The sequence below is a fragment of the Enoplosus armatus genome, chromosome 3 (assembly GCF_043641665.1).
Source record: "Enoplosus armatus isolate fEnoArm2 chromosome 3, fEnoArm2.hap1, whole genome shotgun sequence".
Taxonomy (NCBI): Eukaryota; Metazoa; Chordata; class Actinopteri; order Centrarchiformes; family Enoplosidae; genus Enoplosus; species Enoplosus armatus.
This window is the reverse complement of record NC_092182.1, coordinates 16901052-16921447: the sequence shown is the minus strand read 5'-3', so window position 1 is coordinate 16921447 and position 20396 is coordinate 16901052. Positions and strand designations below refer to the sequence as shown.

At 41.3% G+C, this 20396-nt stretch overlaps 1 protein-coding gene across 1 annotated transcript; it reads right to left on the bottom strand.

Moving 5' to 3' along the window:
* Positions 1 to 1067: 1067 nt before the first annotated feature.
* Positions 1068 to 6510, bottom strand: park7 (parkinson protein 7). The gene is made up of 6 exons (XM_070902779.1): positions 6343 to 6510; positions 5702 to 5803; positions 5421 to 5480; positions 3811 to 3880; positions 1986 to 2072; positions 1068 to 1596 (listed from the first exon to the last, which is right to left on the bottom strand). The coding sequence occupies exons 1-6, from the start codon at positions 6430 to 6432 to the stop codon at positions 1436 to 1438; spliced, it is 570 nt and encodes a 189-aa protein (XP_070758880.1). The 5' UTR covers positions 6433 to 6510; the 3' UTR covers positions 1068 to 1435.
* Positions 6511 to 20396: the final 13886 nt, after the last annotated feature.

Sequence of the window (20396 nt, the reverse complement as noted above, 5' to 3'; positions counted from 1 at the left end):
ATTTCCAATGGTAGTGTTTATTTTGAATTACAAGGTATGCACAAACAATCTCTCTAGGTTATTTTATTATTAGTTGCACGTGTTTGACAGCGATGTCTCGGACTGATGGAGGAATTAACCTGGCCTCTGCCGCACTGTATTAGCTACAGTCAGTGTATGCAGCACGGTGTGACTGCGGCTGCTGCTGCTGAGGATGGAGAGCTTCTGGGACTGACGTCTCCATGTCGGGTCACATTTGCAGAACGATCGCTCACTGTTAAGATCCGGTGTCCCTCTGATTTCACTAGTCTGAACGCATCTTTGAATTGTGAACATGTAGTGAACAATACCTCAGGCCAACGTTACTCTGCCCGGCCAATTTCAGACGCTGAAATTGTCCATTATGCCGTGGATTGGCAGCGAACTTGAGGCTCACCACTCTCAGCACACTTAGCAAGCTAATCACGGCGATCTAAACGATTCCTAGTTACAAACACCCAGTCTTTTAATGATGTAACACTTGTCCGTGTTGCTGTCGTGTTAATGACAAGCGTTAACGTTACAGTGTCATGTGAATTTAGATACCGTTAGTAGCTTGTTACCGTGATTAACGTTGCGTAAACTGCTTTGCCAACATGAAATAGCTGGCATGGAAATATCTGAACGCTATTAAAACCATTTCGGCAGAACATTACCGTTGACAACCCACACAACACTTACAGTCACAGGACAAAGCCTAATTTCTCTTACCTTTGTCGAAATCCTCCTCTTCCTCCTTCACTGTGTGAAGACCCCCTGGATTTTTGTTGCTCTGACACAACTACCACGCGCTGCATGAAAGCCCCGCCCTGCTGGCTGCGGGCGAACTGCCATTCGTCAGTTAGAATACAACTGCAGCCAAGCAGAGGCTTCTAATTGGCCAGGCCACCTGCCAATCCATTTGGATTCTGCTTCCCGCGTTCGAAGCAGTTCTCACAATACATTACATTATGCAGCCTATATTTAGGTGTCAACAACCACTGCAGGCATGTGAAAACAAGTCACAGTGACCTCCACTATCAGTATGCCCGTACAGTAAGACAAACAGAGTTTCTCACGTTCATGTTTTAATGACAAGTGACATAATGAAAGCTGTCAAAATAATGAGCAGGCAATTTGTGGAAAAACTACAATGAAACAAAAATCAATTTAATCTCATTTGGAAAGCCCCTGCAGTGATTATCCATATTGTGTTTCAGTGTTGAAGAACAAAAGGGTGCCTTTCATTGCCAACTAAGAAAGACAAAGGAAGACAATACGCTATCAGAAGAGAAACACCCTTGTGTCCCCTAGGGAGAATGATTTATCACTAGTGACTGACTCCTTGTGCCAGCTACATTGGATTAGCTGTCTCAGTAGTGCCATACTTATATGGTGGGCAGTGCTGCTTGCAGGATGTAAGTGAACAGGGCTACAGTCAGTCTTTCATAACAAGAGGAGCCTTGACTTGAGCTGCAACCTCAGCCCCCATAAGTTCCTCTACAATCGTCAGGGCAAACTCGAAACTGGTTCCTGGCCCACGGCTGGTGATGTAATGTCCATCCTTCTGTACTCGAGCCTCTGAATATTTATAGTGGTCTAAAAAAAGACAAAGAGCAATACCATAAGGATAATCACAATACAAGAGCTTCAAACTATGGATTGAAAGCCACACGTGTCAGACATCACACTGCACTATAAGCACTTTCACATAGACAATCTATCACCATTTCAGCTGACCCAGTTCTAGTATGTTCTGTCAAATTCCTGCATCCGCTTTCACCTGAGTGGTGTGCTCTCCTCTGCTGCATAGTGACATGATTTTCTATAGGCAAGAAAGAGCTAGTACAGCACCATCTGCTGCCCTTTACAAATAATTACATCTGAGTTAAAGCTGCAAATGTCAAAGCCACTAGCTGTACATTTCAACACATTTTCTACCCTTGTGTTTGCATGAAGTGCTTTCTTTTTTCTTTTTCTTTTTTTACCTCCAGCCATCATCTTCTCCTTCATGGCTGGATGTGTAGTGACTGTGCTGCCGTAACCGATGCCATGTGCCAGAAGTGCAGTGGGACCTGCAGAAGGGCAAAGCTGTTTAAGGTTCATTTAACAGCTTCCTGTTATAGAATGACACTTATGAACTTCTGTTGCTTGTGTCAGTCAAGGTTTTCATCTTTATACATTTAAAAAGGATACCGAGTCAAGGGTAAAATACTGTATCCTTGAATCACTTCCCTCAAGCTGAACACAAAATATGAAAATCATACAGCCAAAGAAAAATTCTGCACTTAGCATTAGGAATTACAGTAAGTGCTATAAGTACAAAATGTTTGATGACAACACTATGTCCTAAAGGTTTCCTCAGCTGTACCATTGTTTCTAAGAATACACACATACAGTATACAGTTTCAGCCTCTCTCCAAAGACTCTGCACCACATTGAAAAGAGAGAAAAAAGGAGAGGCTGAAGACGTTGAGTGCTGCTGCATTAACTTTGGCAATGTCGTAGCACTGCAGTGAGCTCATCCAAAAACTGTTAATAAATAGAAAGTTATTGATTATGCTCCTTGGCTGCCTTCCCATGCAGTCTAAAGATTACACTTTCCCCTGGCAGTACAGCAGACTGCCAGTTAAAGCCAAGCTACTCCTGTTACAGCCAGTCCCCACCCAGAGGACGCCAGTCTGGGAGAGAGAGACCTTCTGAGAACCAGAGTCAGACAGTGAGGCAGGCGTGAAGAGAGGGGATGAAGGGGGATGATAACCATCTTTCTATCATCTGATGAATCCTAAAAATGATGTATCTATGTTTTGTGGACATGACCTTACATGCACGTAACACATATTAGCTCAAAAAGAGAAATATCCAATTTTTACACATTATTTTGGTGGTTGATGGGTTTTCCCATCAAGTCCATTTTGAATGGACCTTTTTCACATGTCAAGATAATAACTTTCATGTTAAGGCAGAATAATAAGTCTTGCAACTGGCCCTCTTGCTGGCAGGTTCATTAAACTGTATATTCCTGTGAGGATTTCAGTCATTTTCTAGGACACCCTTCAATCCACTTTGCCGCATTGGTCCCCGTCCCTATTCAAAATGTCCTTCCAGTGTCCTTTCTCAGCATACGAAGGCTGTCAAATAAAATGTCAGTGCTTGTGGATTCACTCAGGGACAGTTATTAATCAAACCCTCACACTTTCATTCCAAATGCCAAAAAGGGGTCACACATGACCATACATTAATGAACCATGGCGTCTGTTAACAGCCTATATTTTTCAAAATGTGGTTAAGCTATGTGATAAACTCTTTTAAGGGCACATCCAGTTACTAAAATACCATCCACTGGATCCACTGCCATGTGCATAAAAAACTGCACCTTTTTTCTGTCCAAGATCTTTTAATTCTAGTTGCGAGCAAATCCAAATCCCATTTACCGGCACAACATTAGCTTGGTGTGTTTAAAACCACAACATCATATCTTTAGAGTTGTTTCTAGTTAAAAATGTTTACAGGTCACATGGTAGCATAGTGCATGGTTTATTAATTTACAACACTGGATAGTCAAACTGGTTTGATTTGATATGGAAAATGACTGAGTACATTTATTGCTCAGTTACTTATGAAGATGCCATTTTAGAAAGCAATAAATTGCACCGTGTAGGTTGGGTAATTTACATCTATTTGATTAAAAGCAACAACATGATGGTAAAATTTGAGGTCATGTCATATTTAAACTTTACCCTATGGAAGGGCATCACCATTAGAGGTTGGTCCTGTAGAACTATGACTTTGGTTTGTTTTCACAAACTGTACCTGCACAGATGGCTGCAATCAGGCCTTTCCTGCCATCTTGATCCTTCAGCACCTCCTTCACAGCAGGAGACTGCAAGAGAGCATGGAAACCAGGTGCACAGTGAGTCACTTGCAGGCCATGTGACTGCACAGTGTATATGCTGACTATGGTATAATCATTGAAACAAACTGGCAATGTTTTAAACACAAAAATAACCCGTCACTGTTCCAATACAAACACAGATTTATTAAACAAAAAAACAGTAACAGTAATATTTAAACTAAACAAGGTCTTTGCCAGATCTCATCTATCTGATGAATTTGATTAAAATATTGACTTCCATAATGTCAAGTAGTTCTTACTTTTTGAGAACATTAAGAGTGAGCAGATATTCCTCTATGCCACCCCAGTAGCACAGAGGGATAGAGACAGTCCTTATTATCACTCTTCTTATTATTATTCTATTGTTAGATATTGTTAGTATGTCTATGGTCATTTAGTAATGCTATAGCTGGTCACTGATTGTGCATTTCTTGCCATATAATAGAGAATATGTCAATTCTTTTCTTGTATTCTCAATTCTGAAGCCCCAAAATGTATTCTTAAAACACATGCAAGTACATCCAATGACACCAAAAATAAATGAAATATGAACTCTTAAATATAAATAATGGTGACATATTCTTATATTGCTTTTAGAGTAAATTATTTTAGAGGTGTAGCCTATCCCAGCATGCACCAGACAAGAGGCAGTCATTAATTAATTAACATTTAACTTAAAAATAAAATAGCTTCAAATCACATCCACTCAACTAAATATTAAGCAAAATATAAACGCATAACGCTCACAACGTCACAAATATTTATACAAAATGACAAGTTAAAAAACATGTTTTCTCAATCAACGTCTTACTATGAGGAATGGGGTCCTACATTAATACATTTTCTGCCATAGGAGAAGAACATTAAGAACATTTTTGTTTTTTCACATCAAAGATTTCTGTCTTTCTGTTTCTGTTTTTCTCTGTGCTCTTTTCACTGGTTTGAAGTGGGTGGGGCTCAGCTGGAAGAAGGTGATGTCACATTCTTCCACACACCAATCAAGATTTAGCCAAATTTGAATCAGAATCTGATGACAGCTGGAGAGGCAGGTAAAGTTTTTGAGAGGTAAACAATATTATACACAAGGATGTTTTTCCCCCCAAACTTCCAAATTAACTTTGCTGATTATTTAGTCAGTATTTAATGTTATGGAGAGATATTATGTACATATATAAAATTTGAAATCAGGTTTCCAGGCAAATTCAGACAATTCATGTTCCTGATATTGTTATTTAATTAAAATAACATTTAATTTGGCTTGTTTTGTTCTTTATTTCCACAATATTATTAATTGATGTAAGAATGTATTATTTATGTGGAGGTTGCAGGCATTCTTTTCTGCTTCCAAAAGGGGACATAGTGATCCACTGGGCGAGTCAACGCAGCTATCCCCGGCTTTTGAGGCAGTAATGGAAACACGCGTCATCTAGGCTTGGCACGGAAAAACCCTACATGTGGTTGGTCCCTAGCAGATCAGAACATGAAGAGATTGAGCCATTTACATGCAGTTTGTCTGAGTAGTTCTCACCTCTGCCAGATTCTGGGCCCCTGGCATTCCTCCTGGCAGAAGCACCACATCATATGGGCCCTAGGAGACAAACCATGACAGATAACGAGAGACTGCAAGGTTTGAAATTGCAGGATATAATGCAAAAGGGTTTGATTAAAGGAAATACATGTTCACGATTCAAATATGCTGATTGATTTTCAAATCAAATCGTATATATTACAAAACATTAAATATGGCTTTGACTGGCTTTAGGCTACAGTTTCAAGATGTAATGAAAGTGTTAGTAGATGGAGCCCAACCTGTTTGCTAGCATCCTCCAGGCTAGCATCAGGGCAAATGACGACGTTTCTGCTGCACTGGACTGGCTCTTTGCCCGTCAGTCCTGCAACCGTCACTGCAATCTTCAAGTTTGGATAGGTAATATAAAAAGCACAGCATTAGCGTAATGGCACGACATGGCATCCTGTCTGTATATGGCTGATGAAGACTTTTATTTTGAAAGCTATCAAATGGCGAAGACGTTGGACTTTGACATTTAACTTGGCCTCTTGTCTGCACTCACTTTAAAGGTTATGAGCGCGTCAACAGTTAACCAAACAGCATATTAGCTACAGCTTATAGTTTATTATTGTTAAATACAAACAAAGAACGGTCAAGTAGCTTTAGTAACTCTATTGCTCGTGTTAGTTAGCAAGCTCATTTATGTTAACGTTAACTAATAGCTCGTTACAAATGGCGCTTATTACTCAACGCTGTGATTTCCATCATTATCACAGTGACAGCATGTCTTGACGAATCATAATAGTGTTGTGGACTTACTGAAGGGGTGGCTAACGTTAATATAAATTCAGGCTAGCTAAATTATGTTGGTCTGTGGTATTATTAGCTAGCTCACTGCTAACATACAGCTAGTCAATAAGGCTGCAGACGAGTCACAAACCCCAGCTCTGCGCATGATGTCCACAGGAATAACAGTTTCCATCTCCTCTGCACCTTTAGACAGGATTACTAACGCCCTCTTGCCTGCCATGGTTAGCCTGCAGTTATGCTACTGCCAAGTGCAAAGACGCTAACTTCAGTGTGCAACTTCCAGCAGCAACTGGCACGCTTCGCAATGAGGTTTTGACAGAAGCAGGGTTGCCAGGCTGCGTCCGTGTATCCCCCTTTCAAAGACGGTGCTTCGTATCAAAAGTAAAAGTACTCATTCTGCAGTAAAAGGGTTCCTGTCAGTGTTTTACTATTTATGTTATGTTTTTGGATTAATGTTACTGCTGCATTAATGTGTATGAGGCATTTTAATTCTATAGTTGTTTATGGTTGTGCTATTTTTAACTTTTTTATATACTGTTGGGTAGTTTAATATACAGCAATGCATCATATTCTACAAGATCATCATATGTTTGCTGTCCTGTGAGAACTATGTATCTCTTACAAGTCCACTTTTCATGAGCTCAGAAAAACAGCTGTTTGCAGCTTTGTGACGATGCAGTTTCAAGCTAATCCAAGGTTGTTTTTTTTAAATAGTTTATTTATCTGAAGAAGTAGAAGAATTTTCTCAGCCCATAAAGGAACACTTAATCATTCAGCTAATGAAAAAAAATTAAAAAGTAAAAATTGTATAAAGTTGCATAAAATGGAAATACTCAAGTAAAGTGCCTCGAATTTGTTCTTAAGTACAGTACTTGTGTAGATGTACTTAGTTATATTCCACCACTGTGTACATCAATAACAACACATGTCAAGTATGATCCCTAACTAATAGTGTCAAGGCTTAAACCAATCTATAAACCAAGGACACATGAACTGCAGAACGAATACAAATGCACTTAGTGAGAGCAGAAAACGAATGCAATGTGCTTCTGCCCGCTGAGGGAAACAATAGTGGAAGCTCAACCATCCCGCTCAAATTGTCAGTTTGGAACTGTTAGGTTTATAAACGGGAACAACTTAGAACATGCAACTAATTTAAAAGTGGCTAAACTTGTTGAGTAGATGTTTTCTAGGCGAGGATGATTATTCAAACTTAATTAATTGAAAACAATAAGAATGATGATTATTTTTCATGAAAACATGCCCTGTCAATTTCAGTGTTCATTTTAATAAACCGTAAGCAAGGGACATCAGCATTAAAATGTTAAATGTTAACCAGTGTCAATATATGTGTACGTTAAAAAAATATCAGCACCTGTATACAAGCTACCACAACATAGCTTGCAGTCTAAAAATTGGAACCGCTTTTGTTTCCATTAAGACCACACGTATAAGATAAAAAGATTATTATTACTTTGTGGTATACCACATGAAACAAGAAGTTAGTGAGTCAGTCAGTGATAGTTAACCCACAAGCAGGCATCAAAGCAAGGTGCTTATAATGGTCTTTAATAACAGACAGTACATCCTTTCTTCCAGTAGGTGGAAGCATTAACCAAAGATTCTGGAGGGGACATCGAGGGAAGCTTGAGAAAGAAGTTTACATTAAACAGTGATGTTTCTACACTGTCTCGAATCCAAAGGAATAATGTTACTCACACATTATGGAGACTACACCAAAATGCTATTGTTAAAGAAATCCACGTACCCTGCCAGTTAATCACAGGCTTATCATCAGCTGTGAGGTGCAATTCAAAGAGCTAATTCAGTAACGTAATGAATGTGGTTATGCAAACAACACCAGGCAGCAGGTCACCAAGTTCACCAACTTCTTCGAGATCTGTCTGAGAACGTCTGCACCAAAACTCTTAAGACATTTAGGGAATCATATTCCAGTGTAAATCCTAGACTTAATGTCTGGGGCTTTAGTGTGCAGGCACCCATCCTAGTTAATGTGCCTCTGTGCATTCTGCTGCTGAGACTCACTTTCATATTTGTGCGACAAACTAGAGCCCAGTGAAACGGCAGATTAGACAAAAGCGTAGGGGGTGCTGGCAGCAGGTTGTTTATTGCGTGCCTGTGAGTGAATCCAAGAGGCAGCGGTGATTACCAACATATGCAGCTGAGGATCAACTGAACCAGACCCACGGTGGCACTCGAGCTAATTTCCATACATTAATTCACTTATGTACATTTACTAATTCCTTTCAGTATGTAATCATAAGGTGCAAGATCGCACTGAGGAACTGTTTCAAAGTGACTGTCGTAACGATGACAACTAAAGTCTGAGACAATGAAAACAGGTTCTAACTAATAACTGACAAAATAAAATGATATAACTGGGCTTCAACTTCTCATCTCAAGCAAGGTTCAATTTTAATTATAGTAAATTTCTATACAGAATAGATTAAAACAATGCCTGGTTAAATAATAAAAACACACTAAAGAATAACACAACTAACAAGGATTGTCAAGCCTGATATATATTATTCTTTTGTGCCAGAGATGATCATTGTCCAAAAAAACCCTCACATATATGAGCCACACAGCTGCACTTGATGACATGTTCCTTTATCACAATAACCATGGGCACTGTAGTTTATTCAGTCAGTCAGTCCCACATACACCGTCCTGCTGCCATGAATACTAATCCACATATTAATCCATGGCTGAAAATAGTCCCGAACATACTCACTGTTTTCTCCTGTTTAAGTAACATTTCCTAAAAACCACAGTGCCCAGCTCTTTTAGGAAATTACTTAGTCTTTTTTTAGTGAAACTTTGTATATTTGAGGCATGTTTTTAAAGTTTTACGTCTTCAGTAGGAAACAATGGTCTTAGGGCTGAGAGCCACAGAAAGAATAGGGAAGTTGGAAAGTATTGAGAAACAAACTAACACATTTGGTTTTGGTCTTTTCATAGGATTTGTTGACAATAAAAACATTTAAAATAATGCTAAACTTATCCTTTAAAAAGTCTAAAACACTGCAGAATGTTTAGCTAATATACAAACTGGGATGGTCCATAATGGCATAGTAGAAAATGATCATTCAGTGTGTATACCTACAGTGTTATGCATGTTCTTGGGGTATGTGAGATTGGCCTGTGGAGTAAAAGGTTGCACGTCAATGGATTCCTTTGCGTATTATTATTTCTCCCATGCGCCCTCATGCCTGCACCACCAGGCCTTGCTCTGCTTTATCTGGCCTTTCACAGAGGTCTGCTCGAAAACCTGAAGGGCTTCTGGAATCAAACCTCCAGGGGGACGAGAATGCAGAAACTTTATTTTTTATAAGACGGGGACAGAGGAAAAAGAAAATCCTCAAACTGAAATGAGGGAATTCCACAAATTACCATTTGTCACAAAGTAATCCTGTTACTATTGCAAAGAATATGGAGCGGTGTAAACATGGAAATAGACTGCTAATATGGATGTAGCTTACAAGCAGAGGCTCTGTTCCGTTGAGATATACAGCTGCAAACCCTGTTTCAGATCCCCAGTAAGGAAGAGTGCCACAAAATTTAAAGTGGTTACAGAAAATTTGCTTCTACGGGGAGAGATTAAAATTTTCAGATGTTTTTCTTTATGTATTCTTTGCATTGCTACATTTCAACTCATTTTGGTCCCACCCTTCGCTAACTGGTTACTCGTCCCCGTGATCTAATGGCAGCACTCAGGGCTTACATTGCTGCAGTCAGAAAACTGATGAATATTTAGAAGCATTTTATCTTCCCATCTGTGCACAGGCTTTATCTTGTGTCTGTTTCACACATTGTAAGCCACTGAGTGCATGGAGTGAGTGACAAGCATATAATCTTGATTGCATCTTGATGCTATTACCTTATGCTGCCAAGCGCTCAGGTGACAGCTGGGAGACAGTGAGGAGATCTGGGGTAGAAAAGGTGACATTGGATTTTGTGCACCTGTGTCAGCGGCCCTATGCAGACACAAGATGGCGCCAGTTGAGTGAGTTCAACTTTGAGTATGACGGTTCAAAAGAAAGGCCAACTGTGTGAGAATATTTTCAACAATAATCTCTGCAAATAATAACAGGAAAATAATACAAAACAAATGTTGACTTTGTAAGGCTATAACAAAGGCAATCCTTTGTCCAATCATCAAATGTTTATATAGTATATATATACAGTACACTATATTGCTAACTAAACAGATAAACTGAACAAAGATACATCTGGATGTATGTCTTAACATCCATTAAAAAATTTGCGTTAAATGCTTTTAGAATTATCCAAAATGAGATTCCTACAAATTCAACGCATGACAAATTGTTTTCAACTACAGAGGCAGTATTACAAATTAAGGCAGCACATTAATGTGTTGTTTAGACTATTGAGTGTGTGTAACAACATGAACCAGAATTGCCTCACAGTCATTTCTGGTTGCAATAATCTCCTATCCTCAAATTATGCCCCCACCCATACTATTTTACAAGGGGGGAGCAAAAGTGACTCTCCTTTTTCTTTATTCTCCCCCTCTGTCTCAGCGAGTATCAGTCTGTTTTGCTCTCAGCTTGCCTCTATTAGATGCCTTAATGCTGTACAGCGTGGCCTATCTTCAAACAGGAATGCTGATGATACTACCCCTGCAGCAGTGCTCCCCCCCCCCCCCCCCTCCCAGCCCCAGCCCCGGCCTGCTCCTCTACACAGAGGGCAATAAAGACACAAGGAGGATTAGTGTTGTGTGCCTAACAAAGTGGTTGCCAGAGAGTGAGAGGGCCATGCCCATGGGCTCAACCACAACCCTGCTCAGCTCCACTCGGCTCTGTCGAGGTCCCCCCCTGCTTGGGCTTCCCTAAGGTCCGCTCTCTCTCAGGGAGCTCTGTGGATGTGTGATAGACTCTGAGTGGGTGAATTCATGTTGATGCAAAAGAGGCAGAGGACGCAGACAGATAATCCATGGCTTAAGCAGTGCTGTAGTAACTTTCCCCCCTTAAACAAGGGAACATATGTGCAAACAGTTAAATTTAATTCAATCACATACTCGCGCTGTGCATATTTTTCACTAAAGACTTTCCCACACTGGACTCAGACAAAAAGTTCCAACTTTCTGACTAGTAGGCGCTTGAAAATTACCACCAATAAACCCACGATCATGTAGTTTAGCCTACACAGCAACCTGATGGTCCAATACAAGGGTAGTACAGTGTCTTGTACTGTGTTGATTTATCCCACTCACCGTCCAGTGGAGAAAACATGGTTTGATTCAGAGTATAGTCTGGATAAAGGCCTTACAGTATGTTTATGGATATCTCTCCCACTATAACCAGTGTGCTTATACAAATAGAACACCATATAATTGTACAAGTCTGATAAACAGAGGGTCCGTGGTCTTGTAAATGTTGTCACATTAGATAGGAGTGTTACATCTGAGATTACTGTGGAGGAACATGTCTGTGGGTACAGGCCTGTGAGGACAGTAGCCTCTGGTTTGATGGAGAGCCGTGTACAGGACAGGACAGGTGAACCAAACAGCTGCTACCCCCGTTTTTCCTTAAAAACCCCAGCGTGACAGATCAGGCCATGGCTCTCACACATAACGGCCCGCTTTTCACACGGTAGCTGTCTCAGGCCACGTTACACACGTCTTTTAGACGGTCCATTTTGTGCGTTGGGTAATGAAATTTACGCTGGAGACCCCAGAATATGCAGACATATGGTGGCTATTAATGCTCCTTTCTCCCTTTTCAGCTGCAGCTCTCTGCCAAACAGTATGGTCTCTTACCGCCTGTCTGTTTTGGGTCCTCTTCACTCCTCAAGCTGTTTGCCTTTTACCTCTGTCACGCCAACCGGGATTCACGCAGCAGCATGAACTGCTGTGTGCAGAAGAAAGGCCAAGTTCTGTTAATACTTGGCTAAGTTTACATGTTCATTCACACTTGATTATGGGGGAAGCCCTGAGTTCTGAATGGTTTCAGCATGTCAGAGAGGCACAATGAGGAAAGAGCTCTCCCTTTAACGGTAGATACGTAAATGGGAATCCAATGCTTAACAAAAATATTGTAATATTAATTTAAACTACCTTTGCTCAGGGATGTATATAAAAAAAGAACAGAACAGAACAACATAGTTTATAGGATTTTAAGAAAAAAGAAAAACTTCACAAAATACACTTAAATACTGAATGCTGCTGATGGAGAATGGTGTCTGAACTTATCATAGAACAGTTTTATTGCTATGTGGTATTACTTCATATGTTTACAACTCAGAATAATTCATGGTGCAAGGTTTTTTTCCCACTCCGGCCTCTGAATTGATGGCAGCAGTACGCTTCATTCTTTGAACAATGTACCGAAGCCACTCCAAAAACTGATGGTAAAACATCCTTTTTCCATTCCTTGGTAATGGAAATGGATGCTCAATAGTCCCCCTCTGCAAAGTATTATGGAGGTAAAGAGGCATGCAGGTGTAGTCTATTTTTACCTGCATAAGCCTTTATAGATTAACACAGTTTACCAGTCCCTGCTCAGCTTCCCGTACACTCTCCTAACTCTGAAATTAACCGGATTCTACTCACTTAATCTCCCACTTTTTATATGAATGCATACTGCATTATCTGACTCAATGTCTGAGACGTTTCCAAACAATTTTCCTTTAAAACTTCTTCAAATTGGTATGAAAACATTCCCACGAAAATGATGGCTTCTTTATTGTTGTCGAAGAGGATATTTGCAGCTCGGAGTGTAATTTTTCAGGGTTTTGGAGGAGACAAACTACCTATAAATAAATCCTATGCAATCTCAATTATGTCTGTTTTTTTTTCTCCTCTCACCATTCCCACACTTTTGATTTCCACTTTAAAAGCAGAGTGATATATCCCTATGATTGGAAATGTTCAATGCACTTCTGGAAGTGGGTGCACTGTCCTGTGCAGATAAGGTTGCGAATGCACGATCTGTCTCTCTGAAATAGAAGCCTGACAAACAGTGCTGTCTCTCCCAGACACAGTGGGAGAGGAGTGCGCTCGGATGGAAGTCTTTGAGACCAGCCTTTTTAATATCGGCGCCGCTGTAACATCAGTAAGGTGACATTTCGGCAGCACCATCAAGATCCAACAGTGGCCATGCTGCTTCGACAATCAATTATCCATGCATAACATCCCACCAGTGTGTGCGACATGAATCAGTCCTGGACCAGGCTTCTCCTCTGCCTTGATTCTCAAGAAAAGAGAGACCTTTCATTCGACCCTTAAGAAAGAGAGAAATGCTCTGTGTGCTGATAAGGGTGTGAAGAGAGGAAAGTAATAAAAAAAAAACCCGGGTAAATCAGGGCTGATATTTATTTGCATTATCTTGAAAGGAGCTCAAATTGGTTTCATTCCAGTGACTGTGTATTGTGAACCAGAGAGCACAATGACCATCTCCAAGCAGAAGCCAACGTTATGACTGAACGGGCAGAATGCATTCTTTGTGTTGCTTAGTGGACTACAGGGATGAATGCATATTATCTGTTGCCCAAGGAGAAGGAAATACATTTCACAGCACATATTGCTCATATCAGTTTTTGAGACCTGTTTAGTTGTTATATGATTGTTATCAAGGTAGTGGCTGTATGTAATTTACTTTCCTCAAATAACTGACATGAATGACATCTCCTCAGCAGGCCGTGAGATCTTCCTGTACTTCTTCTTCGGCTCAAAATATGTTGTTCTTCATAGAACGAATGGAGGGCATCCGAGGGAGAAAATAAATTCTTGTGTATACATCTTCAGGCCCTTTAGGCCAAAAAGCACTGGCACTGTAACATAATGCTTTATCATTGCTTATAGTGATGTGTGTCACATCTGCATGTTTTTAATGGTAGCAAATGGATGTTTAAGGGTGTGTTGCTGTCTTGCAAGAAGCTTGTGGTAAAAAGTGGGATTTCTTTTTGCTCCACAACATATAGATCTTGTGGCAATCAGATCATACTGAGTTCTAAGTTCAGCCTGCGTACAACATGTATGATAACTGTGGTAAGTATAAGATTTCGGGTGCTGAAACCTCACACTAAGAGAAGTCAGAGTCAGAGGACCCAGTTTGGCGCAGCAGTCTACTCCCTGAACCCAGAAGCCTCCTCCAGTGTTTGACAAACAGCACCATTCCCCCGCTCGCCTTCATTTCCATCTGTATGCTATCACTTGGCTGTCAGCGGCCGGATTGGCCTGTAGTTCGCAGGATGAAAGGGAGAGAGATCCTGTTGAGTGAATAATCTTGCCAGTTTACAGAAGAGAGTGGATGTCAACTTGACAGACTGTGAGTAGCACACAGATTTGGGATTCATGGGCAATCCCATAGTCCCTTTAAGTCCGGACGTGTGAATGTGAAATCAATAGTACATCCATACAACAGTTTGTTTGCTGGACCCTGGAACGCTTTGTTATGAAAATAAGAGTCATGGATCTTCACCTTACGGATTGAACACACAGAATAGGGGACTATAAACATGGGCTTTCAGCATGAAAATCCTGATCTTTTTTTTTCTTTTTTACTGTAAATGAAAGCATGCTCTATTCAAATACGTCTATTTATCAACACAATGCAATTTAAAAACATGAAACCAGTACGAATGATCGAGTACAGTGTTAGTGTTAATATGAAATCCCTCTTGTGTAAAATTCCTAATTATATTCTCTGTGAGTGGGTTAATTTTAATTACCATATTCACCTGTGATGCTTCAAATCAAAAGTGTCACATCCTGAAGGTAAAGCTCGCCATTTGAAACATCTCCTCAGGACTCTATACATGCCACATACAAACCACTTCAACCTCAGACGCTATGTCACCATGATATGTATCATAGGAGACATTCAATAGACTCCAATGGCACCTTTGTAGACGTGTGCATGTGCATCACCGTGTACATATAACATAGCTGTCTGGGTTGGCACCGCCATCATGCCCTGCTGTTTATTTGATATGCAAAGGAGTGCTGTGGAGCAGCTCCACGGTCTCTGCTAAAGTACTTTACTCCTCACATAACCCAAAGTGGCAGCAGCAGCATCAGGATGAGCTCCAAGAGCGAGGTGGCTCCCTCTCAGTAATTTATAATGCACTTAACTCCTCTACCCTGTTGATTGTCTGCATTACCAAGAATCAAACACGAGGCAAAACAAATAAAAAATGCCACTTTTTATTCTGGTTTAACACCGTCGAAAGCACAAGTCTTTCATTACGTTCCCGCTCATTCACATCAGGGTCTGTGTGGAACACAAACAGGGATTACGGTGGCAAAGGAAAACCACTTCAAACTGCTTCCATAAACACCATCAAAAGAATGGCATCTTGAAAAGCCTGGGAGAGAAAAGAGCAAAGAGGGGGACAATAAACACAAATGTGTCAGTTTAAGTGTTGGTTTTAAATTCAGTAGTTTGGAAAAATATCCAAAATATCATTATTGAAAACACTACAGCACTGTTAGATTTGAGAAACAGACACTGCAGGGACTCTAACCACACCCTTACGGCAAGCCCCAGCCTTCCCAGAATACCATGCTGCTGCCTCAAGCCTGGAGTCATATGGACAGCCCATCGCTCGGGGTGGAGACCATTATTAAATGTGCTCTGTGGAGGGCCTGCAGGTAGCTCCCAGGATCAGACACAGGGAGAGCAAGAGGGGGGCTGTTTGGCTTAAGTGTTTTTTATTAGGATAGATGGAGACCTAAGCTCCATAACAGAGCTTCAGCCCTTTCTCCCAGACAGGGGCCCACTTTCCCTTCTCACTCCACACAGGCACATATCAAAACACCGGCCCCTCACAGACATGCCGCTCAAAAATGGCATGTTCTCCTTTTTTTCCCCACTTGGCTCAGCTTTCTCCCTGTCTAAATACAAATGTTCTATGATGGAATTCTGCAATTTCCTTTATCATCATGCAACAAGCCCATTTCTTGACTGTTAAACCCATAATTATTGTCACTGAAAACAAAACTGCACCGGGAGGATTGACAGGGAGACCGTGGGTGTCCTTGCATGTGTGTGCAGTGTAAAATTAATGACGCACTTAGGAGAACTTGTGAGACTCTGCTGGAGATCTTATTGTGCGTCTAAGCTGAAAAAAAATAATACTGTGGGCTACTCAGCCCCAAATGTGAGATTTGGCTCCACCCCTGCTCTATATTTTTCACACAATGCTGCAGCACATATTAGAGCCAGCTGGCCCGATGACATAACTTCCTCCTCCGGTTGTAACGATACGACGACATGTGTAAGCCTGCTTTTACACTGCCCATCACTGACACCAGAACACCATGAACATCTGCTCCGAACAAGGACAGTAAGTCGGGCAAGAAGACTGCCTGCAAACGCCTCCATCCCTTAATTTGATGACCAGGAGCGGTTGTTAAAAAAAATCTCTTTGATAGAAGAACTTTATGTGAACTTCACAATATGTTAAAGGCAGTGCACGTGGAAATGTTACAGTAGTTTTATATGCGTTAACCAATTGTGTTATGAGAAACAGGATTTCTTTGTCTTTCTAAAAAGTGTAATCAAAGGTATGAGCAAATGTTTTATAGAAGGGTTTTACCTTGTCTTGACCCCGCTGTTGTCATCAGAGGAATGCTGTGAACCCTGAAAAAAAAAACGTTCCCATCTGGCTTGCCATCACTCCAAATGCTGCTGTTATACGGGTGGGAACTACAACGGTCTCGCACTGGGCACAGAGGAGGAAGAAAAGAAGGAGGAATGGTAGGAGAGAGGGATGGATTCACTTGAAAGATCCAGCTGTTAGGCCATCCGAACCCTGGGAAAGTCTGATGCTGTTTTTAATGTATGGGTGATCACCTCGCCAGCACATCAGCCCGACTTATAAAGCCTCCTAAAAAATGTAGGGAACAGGTGGACGGAGAAGTTTGGCAAAGAGTGAAAGAGGCCGAATGCCAGGTCAGTTCTCTCTGCCAACATTATGTGTTGCTTTGAACCCCAACCCCTCTTTTTTCACCTCCTGCAATGCAATAAATCACTTTTATTTTGTTAATTTCTCCACTTACTTTTTTAACATCTATTAAATCACAGTCCCTTCACACATTTATTTCTCCACCTTTAATGGACAGATCTCTCTACATTTTACCACACGCTCTGTATGTTGTATGCAGTGGTTTGTGTCAGTGTCGGCAGCTAAATATGAAAAACTCATTCCAAAGCTTTAATGTGGTGCAATGCGGGTGAGGACTGTACAGCAGTGTGTATATTGACTTCTCTGTTTCTGTAATGTTTCATTGAATAAAACAAACAGCCAGCCCCTCAATCCAGTTTTATCCATAACCTCTGAAATGAGACTTTATGTTTCATACAAACGGCATCTCGGTTACATCAATAATCCTGCAAATGAAATCGATTTCCCCTCCCGCTCTTCCAATTCTGATCACAGCTGGGTTCCCCATATGGAGTATTAATGGGGTGGAGCACCCCGAGCCTGATCTAAAGCTGGAGAATTCTGGGCACACCACAACATCAAATCCCACTGTAATTACCTTCATGCAAACACAGGGGCCCTCTCCGACACAATATGGGTTGAAGATTGGGATTTGTGTGCATTGTTTTTGATGCTGGAATTGATCTTGAAAATTGTTTGGTGCAATTTACCAAGATGCTTAAGAAAATTGAAGAGCACTGACTGTGCGGCATACAAATGTCGTGTTGTGATGAGCACAATATACAGGCTCTAGGTGGCTCATCTACATTTTTGACAGCAATGACTTTCTGGTACAATACAACAATAGCCGAGCATTGTGTTTTCCATAAATTCAAATTACAGAGATCATGGATCTTGACAATCGTCACTCATCTTTTTACTTAACAAGAAATTCTCCAAATCGAAGATGAAACCAATTTTACCCATGCAGATGGCTAAGCAGCTGGTTCTTCTCAATTAGCTTACACATGTATTTGAGCCCAATTTTGGCATAGCAAATAAAATGCCATTTTGTCACTAGATTATGCTATCTGACATAAGGCTATTGTCTTAATTCCCTTAGGCTGTGGTGGAGAAAAATCACTGAACATACAGAGGGCCAGGCTATATCCTGTCTTACAGACGTCTCCCTATCCCATCATGCACACCCCAGCCTTCTCTCTCCAGCAGGTGGGGGTGGTCATGCACCACGCAACACGGTTATGGGTTTAAGTCTGAAATCTACATACTGAAATGACTTCAGCTCTCTCGCACAATGCCAAACTTGCTGGAAGTCTGATGAGTTTATTTCATCAATTCCAGAAATGCTGCAGAGAGAGAGAGAGAGAGAGAGGGGAGGGGAGAGAGACAGACAGACAGAGAGAGATGGACAGAGTGAGAGGAGAGAGTCAATTTCTACATACAATAGCCTGTGTCCATCATCCTCTGAGTATGTGTGTGTGCATGTGTAAATGTGCACTTACATCCCCTCTGCATACATAGATGTGTGGAAGTAAGTTTGATGTGGATCCTCTCTGCCCTCTGAGTAGCACAGTGACTGCTGTCCATCTGCTCCAGGGTCTCAGGTGTGTGTTATCTCTTCCTGTGCCCCTGGGAACTTTCAACAGATATGCCAGTCAGCCTGGGCTGAACTGCTCTTGTAAATTACTCACTAAACAGCCCTGCCCTGGATTCTGCATTCGGGGGAAAATCAATTATTTGACCCCCCCTTACATTTCACAGTCCATTTTCAGCATGCTGGGGCCAATTACACCCAGCAGAAAGACTACTCTTTATGTCATTCCCACGATGACCTCCATCTTGCAGCTCCACACGGAGCACTGTTAATGCACCAACTACAAGCACTTGTGCCACGAAGGAGCGTGCTAATGCACTGGTTACCCACACTTTAGCCACACCAAGCACACAAATACAGCAGCTGAGAGGCAGTACCACGGCCTCACACTGCCAGCTGTAGTGTCTCTCAACTGGGAGGTGATCATCCCGTGTCCAGTGCACTGAGCGAACGCCACTGACGGTTTGACAGCCCTAATGAAAGCTGATTACCAGGAGGCATCTATTAATTTGTCCTTAATCATGACAAAGAGAGTCTGTGGCTAACAGCTGTGAAATGGCAGCCGCCGCGCGGAAATGAGGCTCAGGGAAAGGCCGGGGACAAGGGGTTAGGCCCTGCGCTGTCATTAACTGCCTGCCATTGTGAGTGCTCGCTCAGAGCTTAGCTACAGGTAACTCAATAAGATAACACGGACAGCGCTCTGCACTGGTCTTTGTGAAAAGCTATTGCTGTGAATCCTGGGCGGCTGAGCAAAGAATAGGAGGATATTGGTTTGCATGCTCCGAGCAGGAGCTCTTATGATCCAGGTGAGAAGCTGACAGTAACAGGTTTAAGCTCTGTTCCTTCATCTGCTGCAGGGGTGCTGAGGGAAAAGTCAATCACGGACTGAACAGGTTGCTGAATAAGGAACTGAGCTGGCTTTTCAAAGAGACACAGTGCAACAAATGTGTGCTCAATAAAGCCCTAATTTTAGATTTTTAGAATATGAAGACGTAAATGACAAATCTGTCTTGTGTTTGAAATTGACCAAAAATAAAGCAAAAACAAATACTGACTCCAATATACACAAATTTCATGCAGCGAGGGCACATCGTAATGAAATCATCATATTTGAATATTTACAGCTGTGTCAAATTCTGGATGTAGCTTCTTTGGTGGATTGGTGGAGTGCTTTTCAGAGGAGGAAGCCCCTCATGTAAGTCTAAATGATCTGCCTGGCCAGAGTGGCTAATGTGCCCCTTAGGAAGCATTGGGAGGGGACGTAATTACAGTGGCTGTCACAAGGTCTGTGATATAACAATATGAGTATTTAACTCATACAGTGATTTATCATGAGACTAATGATCTTTGAATTTCTCTTCTGCTGGTAAGCACAATAAAACACAAACACATGCTTTTGTGTGTAAAACAACACCACACATCAACCACAAACACACTCACATGGAACCAGTAATAGCTGATACTAGTGGAGTATTTTACTGGCCGGTTCCACCTCATCTCCAGACGACCATTGGAGGGCCTCCTGCTAACAGTCTGCAGCCTTCCTGTACATGACACCTGTTAGCTGTGAAAGCACACTTTTTGCTATAATATACACTTCCTCTCTTTGGCCAAAACTACATTAATTCAAAGTTAAAGTTTGCCTTTTGTTGTATCAG